This window comes from Manis pentadactyla, chromosome 16, assembly GCF_030020395.1.
Source record: "Manis pentadactyla isolate mManPen7 chromosome 16, mManPen7.hap1, whole genome shotgun sequence".
Classification (NCBI taxonomy): domain Eukaryota; kingdom Metazoa; phylum Chordata; class Mammalia; order Pholidota; family Manidae; genus Manis; species Manis pentadactyla.
In genome coordinates this window covers 71726869-71742580 of record NC_080034.1, presented here as the reverse complement: position 1 = coordinate 71742580, position 15712 = coordinate 71726869, and the positions used below count along the sequence as shown (strand labels likewise).

Genomic DNA, 15712 nt, shown 5'->3' with positions numbered 1-15712 from the left:
GAGTGAGATCCCCCCCACTTTATACTTCCTTCTCAGGATTGCCTTGGCTATTTTGGGTCTTTGGTGTTCCCATATGAAGGTTTGAACTATTCGTTGCAGTTCATTGAAGAATGTTGTTGGTAATTTGATAGGGTTTGCAACAAGTCTGCTTATTGGTGTGGACATGATGGCCATTTTGGCGATATTAATTCTTCCTAGCCAGGAGCATGGGATGAGTTTCCATTTTTTAGTGTCCTCTTTAATTTCTCTTAAGAGAGTCTTATAGTTTTCAGGGTATAGGACTTTCACTTCCTTGGTTCGGTTTATTCCTAGGTATTTTATTCTTTTTGATACAGTTGTGAATGAAATTGTTTTCCTGATTTCTCTATTAGTTCATTGTTAGTGTATAGGAAAGCCACAGATTTCTGTGTGTTAATTTTGTATCCTGCAAGTTTGCTGTATTCCGATATCTGTTCTAGTAGTTTTTGAGTGGAGTCTTTATGGTTTTTTATGTACAATATCATGTCATCTGCATATAGTGACAGATTAACCTCTTCTTTACCAGTTTGAATTTCTTGTATTTCTTTGTTTTCTCTAACTCCCGTGCCTAGGACCTCCAGTATTATGTTGAATAACAGTGGGGAGGTTGGGCATCCCTGTTTTGTTCATGATCTCAGAGGAAAAGCTTTCAGCTTCTTGCTATTCAGTATGATGTTGGCTGTGGTCTTATCATATATGGCCATTATGTTGAGGTACTTGCCCTGTATACCGATTTTACTGAGAGTTTTTATCATGAATGGATGTTGAGTTTTGTCCAATGCTTTTTCAGGATCTATGGAAATGGTCATGTGGTTTTTGTCCTTCTTGTTTATGTGTTGGATGATGTTGGTGGATTTTCGAATGTTGTACCATCCTTGCATCCCTGGGATGAGTCCCACTTGGTCATGGTGTTTGATCCTTTTGATGTATTTTTAAATTTGGTTTGCTAATATGTTTTTGAGTATTTTTGTATCTATGTTCATCAGGGATACTGGTCTGTAATTTTCTTTTTTGGTGGGGTCTTTGCCTGGTTTTGGTATTAGGGTGATGTTGGCTTCATAGAATGAGTTTGGGAGTATTCTCTCCTCTTCTATTTTTTGGAAAACTTTAAGGAGAATGGGTATTATGTCTTCTCTGTATGTGTGATAAAATTCTGAGGAAAATCCATCTCTCCCTGGGGTTTTGTTCCTGGGTAGTTGATTACCGCTTCAATTTCTTTGCTGGTAATTGGTTTGTTTAGATTTAGTGTTTCTTCCTTGGTCAGTCTTGGACGGTTGTATTTTTCTAAGAAGTTGTCCATTTCTTCTAGGTTTTCCAGCTTGTTATCATATAGGTTTTCATAGTGTTCTCTAATAATTCTTTGTATTTCTGTGGGGTCTGTCGTGAGTTTTTCTTTCTCATTTCTGATTCTGTTGATGTGTGTTGATTCTGTTTTTCTCTTAATAAGTCTTGCTAGAGCCTTATCTAGTTTGTTTATTTTTTCAAAGAACCAGCTCTTGGTTTCATTGATTTTTTTTTTTCTATTTTATTCTTCTCAATTTTATTTATTTGTTCATTGATCTTTATTATGTTCCTCCAGCTGACTTTAGGCCTCATTTGTTCTTTTTCCAATTTCGATAATTGTGACATTAGACTATTCATTTGGGATTGTTCTTCCTTCTTTACATATGCCTGGATTGCTATGTGCTTTTCTCTTAGGACTGCTTTTGCTGCGTCCCTCAGAAGTTGGAGCTTTGTGCTGTTGTTGTCATTTGTTTCCATATATTGCTTGATCTCTATATTAATATGGTCGTTGATCTATTGATTATTTAGGAGCATGTTGTTAAGCCTCCATGTGTTTGTGGGCCTTTTTGCTTTCTTTGTACAATTTAGTTCTAATTTTATTCCTTTGTGGTCTGAAAAGTTGGTTGGTAGAATTTCAATCTTTTGGAATTTACTGAGGCTCTTCTTGTGGCCTAGTATTTGGTCTATTCTGGAGAATGTTCCACGAGCACTTGAGAAGAATGTGTATCCTGTTGCTCTTGTATGTAGAGTTCTATAGATGTCTATTAGTTCCGTCTGTTCTAGTGTGTTCTTCATTGCCTCTGTGTCCTTCCTTATTTTCTGTCTAGTGGATCTGTCCTTTGAAGTGAATGGTGTGTTGACGTCTCCCAAAATGAAAGCATTGCATTCTATTTCCTCCTTTTAGTTTTGTTGGTATTTGTTTCACATATGCTGGTGTGCTGTGTTGGGTGCATATATATTTATAATGGTTATATCCTCTTGTTGCACTGACCCCTTTATCATTATGTAATGCCCTTCTTTATCTCTTGTGACTTTCTTTGTTTTTAAGTCTATTTTGTCTGCTACTAGTACTGCCACACCGGCTTTTGTCTCCCTTTTGTTTGCATGGAATATCATTTTCCATCCCTTGACTTTTTGTCACTGCATGTCTTTGGGTTTGAAGTGGGTCTCTTTTAAGCAGCCAATAGATGGGTCTTGCTTTTTTATCCATTGTATTATTCTGCATCTTTTGATTGGTGCATTCAGTTTATTTACATTTACGGTGATTATTGAAGGATACGTACTTATTGGCATTGCAGGCTTTAGATTTGTGGTTACCAAAGGTTCAAGGTTAGGTTCTTTAGTATCTTACTGCCTAACTTGACTTGCTTATTGAGCAATTGTAGACACTGTCTGGTGATTCTTTATTTCTCTCCTTTCTTATTCTTCCTCCTCCATTCTTTATAAATTGGGTGTTTTATTCTCTGCTCTTTTGTGTTTCCTTTAACTGCCTTTGTGTGTAGTTGATTCTATTTTTTGCCTTCAGTTAGAATTTGGTCTGTCTGCTTTCTTTGCTGTGATTTTATTTTCTCCAGTGACATCTGTTTAGCCTTGGTAGTGCTGCCATCTAGAGCTGTCCGTCTACAATTCCCTGTAAAGGTGGTTTGTGGGAGTTAAATTCCCTCATCTTCTGCTTGTCTGGGAATTGTTTACTCCCTCCTTCATATTAAATGATAAACGTGCTGGATATAGTATTCCTGGTTGAAGGCCCTTCTGTTTCATTGCATTAAATATATCATGCCATTCTCTTCTGGCCTGTAAAGTTTCTGCTCAGAAGTCTGATGATAGCCTGATGGGTTTTTCCTCATAGGTGGCCTTTTTCCTCTCTCTAGCAGCCTTTAAAACTCTATCCTCATCCTTGATCTTTGCCATTTTAATTATTATGTGTCTTGGTGCTGTCCTCTTTGGAGTTCTGTGTGCTCTGTGGTCTGAGGAACTATTTCCTCCCCCATTTCTGGGAAGGTTTCAGCAATTATTTCTTCAAGGACACTTTCTATCCCTTTTTCTCTCTCTTCTTCTTCTGGTACCCCTATAATGCGAAGACTGTTCCGTTTGGTTTGGCCACGCAGTTCTCTTGATATTCTTTCATTCCTGGACATCCTTTTATCTCTCTCTGCATCAACTTCTCTGCGTTCCTGTTCTCTGATTTCTATTCCATTAAAGGCTTCTTGCACCTCATCCAGTCTGCTCTTAAGTCCTTCCAGAGATTGTTTTATTTCTGTAATCTCCCTCTGGACTTCATACCTTAGCTCTTGCATATTTCTCTGAAGATCCATAAGCATGGTTATGACCTTTATTTTGAATTATTTTTCAGGGAGATTGGTTACGTCTATCTCCCGAGGTTCCTTCTCAGGGGAGGATGTCTGGATTAGTCTGGTCTGCATCAAATTCTTCTGTCTTTTCATGGCGATAGAGGTAGTTCTGGGGAGCTGGTGTGTATGTCGCTGGGAGGTCGTCCCTTCTTGCTGGTTTGTGGCCTTCCTCTCCTGGGAGAACGGCGACCCCTAGCGGCTTGTGCTGGGCAGCTGCACGCATACTGGGTTTCTTATTCTTGCCCGGAGGTTGTGGAGGAATCTCTGCCCTGCTTCCATGGGAGAGGCCGGCCTCAGACTACTGTTCTGCTATGGCGGAGCCATGTCAGAGTTGAAATTGGAGGGACGCTGTTTGTCACCGTGAGGGGCCTCCGAGTAGCGCTGCCACCCAGGGGTTCGGGGCGCCCCGAGTTACCCGGTATTCCCAGTAACTGGGCTGATTACACCGGGGTGTTTCCTACAGTTTGAGGCTCCTGTCCCTTTAAGACTTTCAAAAAGCACTCGCTTTTCTTTGTCCCTGGGGCTCCGGCTGTGGGGGCAGCTCGCAGGTTTTACTGTCCCGTTTCTCTAGCATCCAGCTCGCCACTCGCTGTGTGTCTGCTCTCCTAGTGCTTATGGCTGGGGCTGGGAATTTAGCAGTCCTGGGCTCCCTCTCCCTCCCTGCTGTGACTCCTCTCCTCCCGCTAGGAGCTGGGGTAAGAGACGCTCGTGTCCTGCCGGGCTGCGGCTTGTATCTTACCCCCTTCGGAGGCACTGTGTTCTCACAGGTGTGGATGTTGCCTGGCTGTTGTCCTGTATCTTCTGGTCTCACTTTTAGGGATAGTTGTATTTGTTGTATTTTCAAAAATATGTAGGCTTTTTGGAGGAGATTTCCACCGCTCTATTCACGCCGCCATCTTGGCTCCTTCCCCTGCACTGATTTATAAATAATGTTTATCTCTGCTATTGCTAATGAAAGCACTACCAAGTATATATATGTACATCCGTATAAATCACTCAGACTAAAACAACAGCTCTACACTGGGTGAGTTAAGCCCAAGGTTCTATACCTATTTCTGTGCTTAAGAGATTAATGAATGGCTTTTGTAGACATGATTAAAGATTAAATTCAGAGAACACTTTGGTCTCAAGTTCTAATCTAAATAAATATTTCAAATGCGGATCAAATGCAGTGTTCTCTACAACTTGGAAATAAAAGAAAATATACACTTGTATTTTTATTTTTGTGAGCTATAATCAAAACCTAGGTTCACAATGAGCAAAGTCATAGAAAGTGATCAGTCTTCTAAAATCACAGCAGAAATTCCAGAAATCTCATTATCCTACAGTGGATCCCTGCAGGAAATCAATAACATCAATGCAAAAAACGAAATAAAAATGTATTAAAGTATTGCTTCAAAAGGTACAACTAGCATCTGGAAGTAGGGGTGGGTATGGTAATATTTGGTAGTATAGAATGTGTTGGCTCTGAAAATCCTAGGACAGCTGCAATTTACAAGTAGGGCAATTTAGGTGTATTTTTTTAAAACTGTATCCTCATCAGTGCCAATTTAGGACTTTCAAAGGGATTTATGTATGTGAAATTGTTAACGATGTGCTTATAACATATGGAGTGATTTTTTAAAATGAGAATGTAAGGTTAACAAAATTTAGATTGCTGAATTCAAACAATAACTAGTACATTACATTTAGATAATTTGAGCACCACTTATAAGTTACTACAAATTATTTCTGTATTTGGCTTACTGTAGTTATTGAAAGTAATGTAATTTATCACGTTATGGCAATTGTTAATACTTCGTACAATCGTGATGTACTGTGCACTTTTTAAATCGTTTTTAATTTAATTGTGACAGTGAGAAAAAGAGCAAGTGCCTCCCCTATTTTATGCAAGAGTAGTTCTATTTGTCCAAGTTCATGCAATGAGTGACAGTAACTCAGGACCAGCCTTAGGGGTCCTGATTTCCTGATAGACTGTTTTATCCTACTTGTCTGTCCAATATTTATTTCCAAATGAGTATTACTTGTACTTGCAAATATTTATAAAGACTTGAGTTTAACCAGCTTGGTTTATGTTGTTTTTATATACTTATTTAGCATTTGTATTTTAAAATTGTTTTGAGACATTTTATAAAGTCATTCCAATTTAAGACAGGTGGCATATATATAATGTTAAAGTAAATAATTAAAATTTATATCCAGCATGGGTAAAATTTGGTAAATCTGTACTTATATCTTTAATTATTTGATTCCACTTAAATACCTTCCTCCTAGATATTTAGCTTATTATCTAAAATTGTCATAATTTTTCCTACAGGAAAGAATTAAGAGAATACAACAAATGAGAATGGAAAAAGGTCTTCGAGCCCAGCAAATTCTGGAGGTAGAATTCTTAAATTTGATATGATTAAAGTAATATAGTCATGTATTTTAAAGTCTGAAAAATGAAAATTTTATCAGTCTGTTCTCTCACTCATACAAATTAACATGTCCATCACAAATTATCTGTAAACATAATGTATAGAATAAGGACCTCTCTGAACCTTACTTAGCAAGTTTATCTAATCCTAATAGTAAAAATCCAGGAAATAAGTAAAGGAAAAAAAAGAAAGGGGAAACCTCTCAATAGCCAATATAGTCATAAAGATCATACGCTAAAATTCATGTTCTTTACTTTTCACAACGTCATTAAGTCTTATAGTCATACCTGCTTTTCATTTAGAAATGAAACATGACAAAAGTAGGAGTGTTCAATGTGGAAACAGTTTAACCAGCTTTGTTTTCTGAGTTCGGACAGAACTGGGCTGACAGAATAGGGCTCAAGGACATGCTGGCAACAGCAAAAGGAATAGCTGCAAGACAGCAAGGGAAAATAGGATAAACAGAAACTCCAAAGCCTAGCAACAGTCTGTAATCTGGTAGTTAAAAAGGAAGCAATTTTCAACACCTCAGTGGCCCAAAGGCATTTCTGTTATCAAACTGTGTATAGTAACTGATGTCAAGAATAACTGCTCAAGTCTTCAAGAAAAAGCCAAATTATGTTAAGTGTACTGTGTCTATCTGAGCTGTACGTGTATATGTCTCAAAATTATCCAAAGTACTTTTGTCCAAAACGAGCTTTTTAATGTTGAAAATTATTATAATCCAAACCCTTAGCTGTTCCGGAAACTGTTGCCATAAAAATTGGCTTATTCCCTGAGCAAGGCGGTTAGCTGAGGTTTTCACAGTTACAGGTTTTTTCCTTGCAGAAACATGTACACATATTCCCTTACCCATTTCAAATTAATTTTAAAACCCTCCAAATTGAAAATATTAAAGTACATTGGCAATTACTACTAGATAATTATGAAGCTACTAGTTAATGAGTAAGATTATGAAGCTCAAATTTGATAGCATGAGCTTGATATTCATAATGTGCTTCATTAAAGGTTATGTTTCTATTATATTAGGGAAAAAACCTTGAATTTAACCACCGTACGTTAAATAGAGTTAATGTTATTTAAGTAATGGATTTATCTCAAATTTTAAGTATTACAAACGAAACTTCAAGTAAAGTAGACACGGGCATTTTTAAATGCTACTTATTTGTCCTTTAACCTTTATTGTTAAAATCGATCCCGTTTTTGTAAAGTTTCTACAGTGATCATGATTTACTTTCAAAAATCAGAAAAAGCAAAAAATGCCATAACATCATTTTTTTCTGTGATTAAGTTTTAAGGTAAAGTAACACTCAAATTATTTCAGACTTTTTACAGAGTTTGAAGAAAAAAACCTGACATTCTCTTACGAATTTAAGAATTTTTTTGTATATCTTAATTGTAATCTATACGTTACAAATGAAATCAGTATGTTAAACGTAACAAACTGAGGGGAAATCTGTAATTGTCTACATACACGTTACATACTGTTTGAACCTTGCGAGGCATGGAGCTCCGTTTCCAAGTCTAAGGTCATATTCAGGTTGTGGTGGTGCTGTTGCATGACTTTGCGACCTATTTTATATGCACAGGCTAAGAGGATAAAGAAGGAAGAAGCTGCAAAAGCCAAATTTTTGGAGGCTGAGAAACGAAAACAGGTAAATGTTGAGGACAGTCATAGTTCTTACCTTTTTCTATTTATTTTGTTATCCTTAATCCACTATGACATGAAGAACATTATGTTTACTAGGCTCCCTCCTTCACCAAGTCCCCCCCACAAAACCCTTTCCAGTCACTGTCTATCAGCATAGTAAGATGTTGTAGAATCACCACTTGTCTTCCCTGCACTGCACAGCCCTCCCCGGGCCCCCACCCCACATTATACATGCTAATCGTAAGGCCCTCTTTATTTTTCCCCTGCCCTTATCCCTCCCTTCCCACCCATCCTCCCCAGTTCCTTTCCCTTTGGTAGCTGTGAGTCCATTCATGGGTTCTGTGGTTGTGCTGCTGTTTTGTTCCCTCAGTTTTTCTTTATTCTTATACTCCACATACGAGTGAAATCATTTGGGACTTGTCTTTTTCTGCCTGGCTTATTTCACTGAGCATAGTACCCTCTAGATCCATCCATGTTCTTGCAAATGATAGGATTAATTTTGTTCTTATGGCTGAATAATACTCCACTGTGTGTATGTACCACCTCTTCTTTATCCATTCATCTACTGATGGACACTTAGGTTGCTTCCATTTCTCGGCTATTGTAAATGGTGCTGCGATAAACATTGAGGTGCATCTGTCTTTTTCAAACTGGGCTGCTGCATTCTTAGGGTAAATTCCCAGAAGTGGAATTCCTGGTTCAAATGTTATGTCTATTTTGAGCTTTCTGAGAAACCTCCATACTGCTTTCCACAATGGTTGAACTAATTTACATTCCCCCTAGCAATGTAGGAGGGTTCCTCTTTCTCCACAACCTCGCCAACATTTCTTGTTGTTTGTCTTTTGGATGGTGGCGATCCTTACTGGTGTGAGGTGATATCTCATTGTGGTTTTAGTTTGCATTTCTCTGATGACTAGCGATGTGCAGCATCTTTTCATGTGTCTGTTGGCCATCTGAATTTCTTTGGAGAACTGTCTGTTCAGCTCCTCTGCACATTTTTTAATAGGATTATTCGCTTTTTGTTTGTTGAGGTGCACGAGCTCTTTATATATGTTGGATGTCAACCCTTTATCAGATCTGTCATTCATGCATATATTCCATACTGCAGGGTTCCTTTTTTTCTAACGAAGGTGTCCTTTGCTGTACATATGCTTTTCAGCTTGATATAGTCCCACTTGTTCATTTTTGCTTTTGTTTCCCTTGCCCTGAGAGATACTAGGAATTCGCTCATGTTTATGTCCAAAAGAGTTTTCCCGATGTTTTTATCCAAGAGTTTTTTGGTTTTATGACTTACATTCAGGTCTTTGATCCATTTTGAATCAGCATGTTATTTTTTTTTTAAGTAAACGCTGCGATGGTATACCAGTATCAATTATATTAAAAATAAAAACTCAAAATGACTATATGAAATAATGTTTAGCACAGATAAATGTATATAATGTGTGCTTTTATTGTATGTTTATATTTGTTTCTTTATATATGGGTTTTTTTGTGATGTCTTTAGCTCTTTAAGTAGCAGACCCCCAACTCAGAAGTGCAAACTGTTGGATAATGCTTTGTACTGTGTGGTGTTTCTCTCGATCAGAATGATCTCCCTAAAGCTACTTTGTGTTGTTTATAAGTTTCAAATGGCATCTGAAATCTGATTATGTTCTTGGATTATAACTTTCTCTTTGTTTCAATATTAAAAAGTGAAGCCTATAGAAACAAAAGCCTAACGTTATCAGTTATTTACCAATAATAAAAAGAGTTACCATTAATTACCGGGATGTTGTTTGAGGGTCTTTTGAGGGGTTAAAATTTGGTTTCATGACTGTGATTTCAGATACTTAAAAATTCCTAAATATAACTTGAGTATTATTAACAAAGGTGTTTATCTCTGCTTTTGGATACAAGGTTTGTGTATAGATGAAAATTGAAAACATCAATTATGTTTGTCCACGATATAAAATGTAAAAAGTAGAGAAAAAGACTGGCTCTTGAATATTTTCAATGACTACTAGTACAGATGTTAACGTATCTTTATTTATGTGGCATTTGTAGAATTAATCATTAATTCATGCTTAAATAAGTTTTATATGCTAAAGCACACCAAATATGTCCGTTAGAGTCAGATGATAATTACTATAGTCAGAAATAAAAACAATATTTAGATCAGTTGGTGAGGAATGTTGAAATGATACAGACATGAGAGTCAGGGAAAAGGATAAAAATCCCTCAAAACTGTGCCTGGCAAATTGTACAGCTGAGAATTGAATAGGTGCATTAAGAAATGGGTGAATAAATTAGTTCTTCTGACCACTCTAAGTTCACAATAACGTGAGAGACATTAAACAAATAATTGTCCCAGAGTTCAATAAATGCTATGTTATGTGGGAGCCAGAAAAGAAATATTAAAGTGCCTGAAGTAGTTGTGGGAAGAGTAAAAAAAAAAAAAGGCATATGTGTTGAGGAGGAGGAGCTGTGAATTCTAAGCAGGGCGGGGATGACATACACTAAGGTACAGCCTGATGACTGAGTTAGGGCCCTTGGGGTGAGGAAGACAAGGGGCAGAGGGAGTCAGTTTTAACCTTGTATGTACACCTGTCTTAGCTTTGTTGCTGCTTCTCCTCTTTCTCCTCCTCCTCCTCCATCTTCAGCAGCATCATCACATCATCATCCAAGCAGTGCCTCAAACTGTCACGCAGACTTTTCCCAACCCAGCTGTGTCAGTGTCACTAGGGCCTGGCGAATGCACTGAGAGTAAGACGTGAGACTGACCTTGTGGGGGCCTAGGTTGTGACTGTCTATATATGCCATTTGAAACTGGTTCTTTGAGTCATCTTACACGAGAACCACAGGATTTGCATTAGTCCTATACAGTTCATTAAAATTCAGTAAATAAATTAGTGACTAATTTGACTAATAAATTAAAATAGTGGATAAGTTCACTAAATTCACTGAATTTAGAGACACCATGTTTCCCTTGAAGTATCTTTATTAGTAAACAAAAATGGATGCCTGTCACCAAGTTTTAAAGATCCTACTATTTTCAAAGATTTCTTGGAAATCTCCGTTTTATCCTAAAAATTGACCACACTCTTACCTTCTGTTCCATATTATAGGTATGGTTTTTTAATTGGAAAAAGTACTGCATATCACTAGTTAAAAATGATGCCCAAGAATACACATGCACACACACACAGAACACACAGCTGGCCTTGGAACAATGTGACATTAAGGAAACAACTCTGCATATAACACCTGACTCCCCAGAAACTTAACTACTTATAATAGCCTACCATTGACTGGGAAGCCTTACTGATAACATAAGCAGATCATCAACCATATTTTTTATGTTGTATGTATTGTACACTGTATTCTCACAATAAAGCTAGAGAAAAGAAAATGTTTTTTCAAATTGTTGCAGATCTCAAAAAAGTTACCAGTGTGTGTATTTTTTTTAAACCTGCATATAAGTGGACCCATGCAGTTCAAGCCTGTGCTGATTAAGGATCAACTGCACAAAAATATATACAGTCATAAGATTATTTTGAAAATCAAAGAGTGACAATACTGAAAAGCAAAATAAGTTATTTCTATGCAGTCCTAAGTCCGTCGCTTAAACCTGCTTGGACAGTTCTGTTCATGGACATAACACAGATCACTTTTTAAATTTTAACTAATGGCTTTTCAAACATAATAATGGTTAAAGAGACTATGTGGGCATGGTTTTCTTTTTAAGGAAAAAGAACGGTCGAAGCAAGAAAAACGTGATGAGAAACGATTAAAGAAAGAGCTTAAACTAGAGCAACGAAGATTAGAATTAGAAATTGCAAAAGAACTAAAGAAGCCTAATGAAGACATGTGCTTAGCAGACCAAAAGGTAAGTTATCATGTAAACCATTTCCTTAATAAGTTTAATTTTTCCTGTGTTCTCACCTCATTCGTCTGCCCGAGCTGCCAGTACGAAGGCTTTCACTTTCAGCTGAGCAGTGGATTTCCAAGTCTAGGTCAGTGTGCTTCTCCTGATGGCCACCAATAAGTCTATTGACCTCCTGCGCTGGAAATGGAAGTTCTAAATATATAAGTGGTGGAGTGCTGCCAATCTTTTTCATTGAAATAAAAACACTGTACAAATGTACAAGGGGGAATGATAAAAGTAGATAAGATTTCTGTTTCATTTGGTCCTTCCTATATGTTTAGATACAGAAAGATCTGCCTTCTCCTCAAACCCCCTTAGATATTTAAATAAATCAGGATTTATAATCTGTAACCTCCTTCAGTGCTTTAGACTTGTTAGCTAACTTCATTGAGTATGTTGACTACTTTCCAGGCACTGTGCTAGGTGTTTTTTACGTATGAATTCTCCCATTTAACCCTCACCACAATCCTGTTGAAGAGGTATTTATGCCCATTTACAAGTGAGAAACTTTGACACAAAGAGGTGAAGGAACTTGCCCAAGATGACACAACTCATACGTGGCACCTTGGATCCAAACTCCAATTTGTTAAACTCCAGGGTCCATACTGTTTATCACCTTGAAAGCCAAGAAATGTGTCCAGTGAGAGGACCTCATGTGTTTTCTCTCCTGTTGTTTTCACAGATGTTGCTAAAATACGTAAAAGTAGAAATTTGGAAAGAGCGTGATAATCATGTTAACTGGCATAATTTATATACTTATCAGAAGAAATCAATTATGTTTGGCTATAGTTAAGATGGTATTTGTAGAAAATTGTCAATAATACATATTTCTGTAATACTGTCAATAATAGTATAATTAGTCAATAGGATCTATATTATATGCCATGTTCATCTGATAATACAAAGAGTGATTGTCTCTTTTCAGCTTTTTCTAAAGCACTTAAAGCAAAAATATCCTAGTGGGGATTTAGTTATAATAATATTCTTACTTAGCACAAATGCTTTTAACTACAAATAAAAGTATAAACACTAGTTTTAGTAAAACTGCATGTTTAAATTTTCCTATGTCCAGAGAGGGTACATAGGTTAGTTGACACATTTAGTAGGCTCACAGTGAGCAATTTTTGAAAAATCCTAAAAGATCTCTATTTTCTTGAATTTGTTATTTCTGTTTAAATCCACATGCAGTAAATCAAATATAGAAGTCCATTTTAAGCCTTTTGATAGCTTTGTTATATAAATTTTTTAAATCACATGGTATGTGTATGATATGGTTCAAGAAAAAAGATTCAGACTTAGATGGTTTTCAAATGGAACCTGTAAGGTTTGTGTGCTATCAGATATTATCCGCAGTTCTGTTTCCACACAGTATCACTAGAGAAGGTCCTTGGTTAGTTGTTTCAGTAAGTGCAGGGTGGAGGAACATTGTTTAACAAAGACCAGTGAAATAGAAATATGTAAAAGTTCATTTTTTTCTAATCAAAATTTGAAATACTATTATTAAGTCTCATTCATGGCCTTATTGCCTTATTTACTTCCTAAATATTCATGACAACTGGTACTACAGTTTTGTCATTAAAATGTTACTATGTGAGCACATTTGAGAAGTAGCAAAAGAAGCTGCTTTCTAATGGGAGTATTGAAATTCAATATTAGTGTTTTGCTACAAGCCTAGAGACTGTTAGTTGCAGTGTAACTGGGTTCTTGATAGGATCATGGGTTCTGGTCATGTGGACCAAATAGTTTATCTGCATTAATTAGCCAAAGATGGTACCATTCTCCCATCGGCCCATAGATACACGGTAGTTTCTGAGCAACCAAAAAAGCATGAATTATTAATCAGTCTCCATCATTAGAAGAAATTAGTACACGTGCCCTACTTAGTATGTCCATGGCCAAGTACTTTTGAAATGCTTATTTCTTCTGTTGCTCCAGTTATGGAACCCATGTTCTATCAATATGTTAATTAAAATTTGTGTTCTTTTTTCAGAATTCTGAGTTCGTATTGAGTTCCACTAAAACTTATTGATGGTTGCTTGGTTTCAAAATCCCGTGCTTAGTACTATGGGGTTGCAGAAATGCCCTCAGGGAATCCACAGTCTAGACGGAAAACCACTGGCAGAATTCAAGAGCAAAGAAAGACGGCAACTTGTTCTATTTCAGAAAATCTGAAGTCATAGCCGTTTTAGTTAATTAGTTTTTTATTTTATTTTATTTTTCAGCCTTTGCCAGAGTTGCCTCGTATTCCAGGACTTGTCCTCTCTGGAAGTACATTTTCAAACTGTCTCATTGTGGTGCAGTTCTTACGAGTCTTCGGTAAAGCTTTAGGCTTTAATGGGAATACTGATGTTCCAGACCTGAGTATTCTTCAAGAGGGATTGCTGAATCTAGGGGACAGCATGGCTGAGGTACAAGACCTGCTTGTGAGGCTCCTGTCAGCTGCTGTGTGTGATCCAGGTCTAATTACAGGATACAAGGTAAAAAAACAAAATACAAAAAGTGATTTTAATTTGTACCCTCAGTGCACTGATAACTGGCTTTAGCATATTAGCAGAAGAGTGTATACACTGATCTAGTTTTTTCCGCATCTCACAAAGTTAAGTGTAGATTTGCTTTCAGTTGCAAATGGTCCACATCTAGGAAAACCTGGTTCATAAAGCCTACAGAATGTAGATATTCCCAGATTACTCTTATTTTTCTCTAGCTTTTGGCCAAAAGCAAGTGACTTAAGGAAAGTGATATTCAGCAAAAGAGAATTTATAAATCATAAAGAATTAAAATTTATGTATGCCTTCTGAAATTATGCTGTGTGCTCTCAATCACTGTGAACAATTGAGGCGAATGGCAGCACCTCTAAGATCAGCATGTTAAGACTCTGTACCTCTCAGTGGATACTCAAGAAATTTAAATGGATCATAATTCCAGCTAAGATACACATTTCAGTCAGCTTTGCTGTAGATAATATGATGGAGAGAGAAGTTTCCAGGTGCACCAGTTGCTTGTTCTTCCATTTTCCTATTTAGGATACCAGACAATAAAGTCCATGACACTCTAGAGCTGGAAAACACAACAGTAGTGCCCCTGGGCCTCCCGCAACCAGTACTGATAGAACGCCTAGATAAAGCCTTAGAAAGCTTGAGATAGTTTCTATAGTCAAAGAAGGTATGATATCTACTCATGAGTTCACATACTCTCCTTCCTGCCTGTTAACCAAGGGTCTAAAGAAGGAATAGAAAGACGCAAGTACTCAAATACCTGTCTATCATCTGTTGTCTATTTTTATCTTTACTTCATTTCAAGTGTGAATTAAGCCCTTTTCAGTAATACATAGATAATATAATAAAAACATTTAAAAATCTTAATTGTTTTTATGTTCTGTACGGTTAGGATCAATACTGACAAAAATGCCAAACTTTTATAGGCCGAAACAGCTCTTGGAGAACATTTGCTGAATGTTGGTATGAATCGAGACAATGTTTCCGAGATCTTGCAGATCTTTATGGAGGCCCGTTGTGGACAGACTGAGCTCACCGAAAGCCTGAGGACCAAGGCTTTTCAGGCCCACACTCCGGCCCAGAAAGCCTCGGCGCTGGCCTTCCTGATCAGTGAGCTGGCGTGCAGCAGGAGGGTGGTGAGGTGAGCCCGTGCCTAGACTTCTCTGGCGCTTCCTTCCTGTTCTCAATTTGTCTAATCGAAATAATTTATATGACAAAGTAACACAAATTACCCATGCAAAATCCAAAGTTTACAGAGTAGCACAAAGAAAACAAAATTACACTTAACCTCACCATTCAGAGATGACTACTACTACTACTACTATTTTAATGTATTTACTGCAGTCTGTTGAAAAGAAAATTTGGATCTTACTGCATGTTCTTTGCTACCATTTTGTTTACTTAATAATTCTGTTAATTATTCATATAAGGAAACATAAAAATAGTTTTTTCTTACCATGGCACCAGAAGGTAGCACCTTTGCAAGAATCCGGAATTTTTTCTTTCTTTGACATCTTTCAGTGATAAATAACTACGTGATTTTCCTTCATAGCCATTAATAGAATTATCCAGCTTTTTATTTTATTATG

The 15712-nt window shown here is 37.0% G+C and overlaps 1 protein-coding gene across 1 annotated transcript in view; it reads left to right on the top strand.

Annotated features, from left to right (window-relative positions):
• LOC118923771 (bromodomain adjacent to zinc finger domain protein 2B-like) overlaps window positions 1-15712 on the top strand; it is a 113429-nt gene that overhangs the window by 69437 nt on the left and 28280 nt on the right. Inside the window, exons 7-9 of the mRNA XM_057493915.1 lie at window positions 11416-11589; window positions 13851-14105; window positions 15050-15264. Of these exons, the coding sequence (XP_057349898.1) occupies window positions 11416-11589; window positions 13851-14105; window positions 15050-15264 (644 nt within the window). The remainder of the gene's footprint in view (window positions 1-11415; window positions 11590-13850; window positions 14106-15049; window positions 15265-15712) is intronic.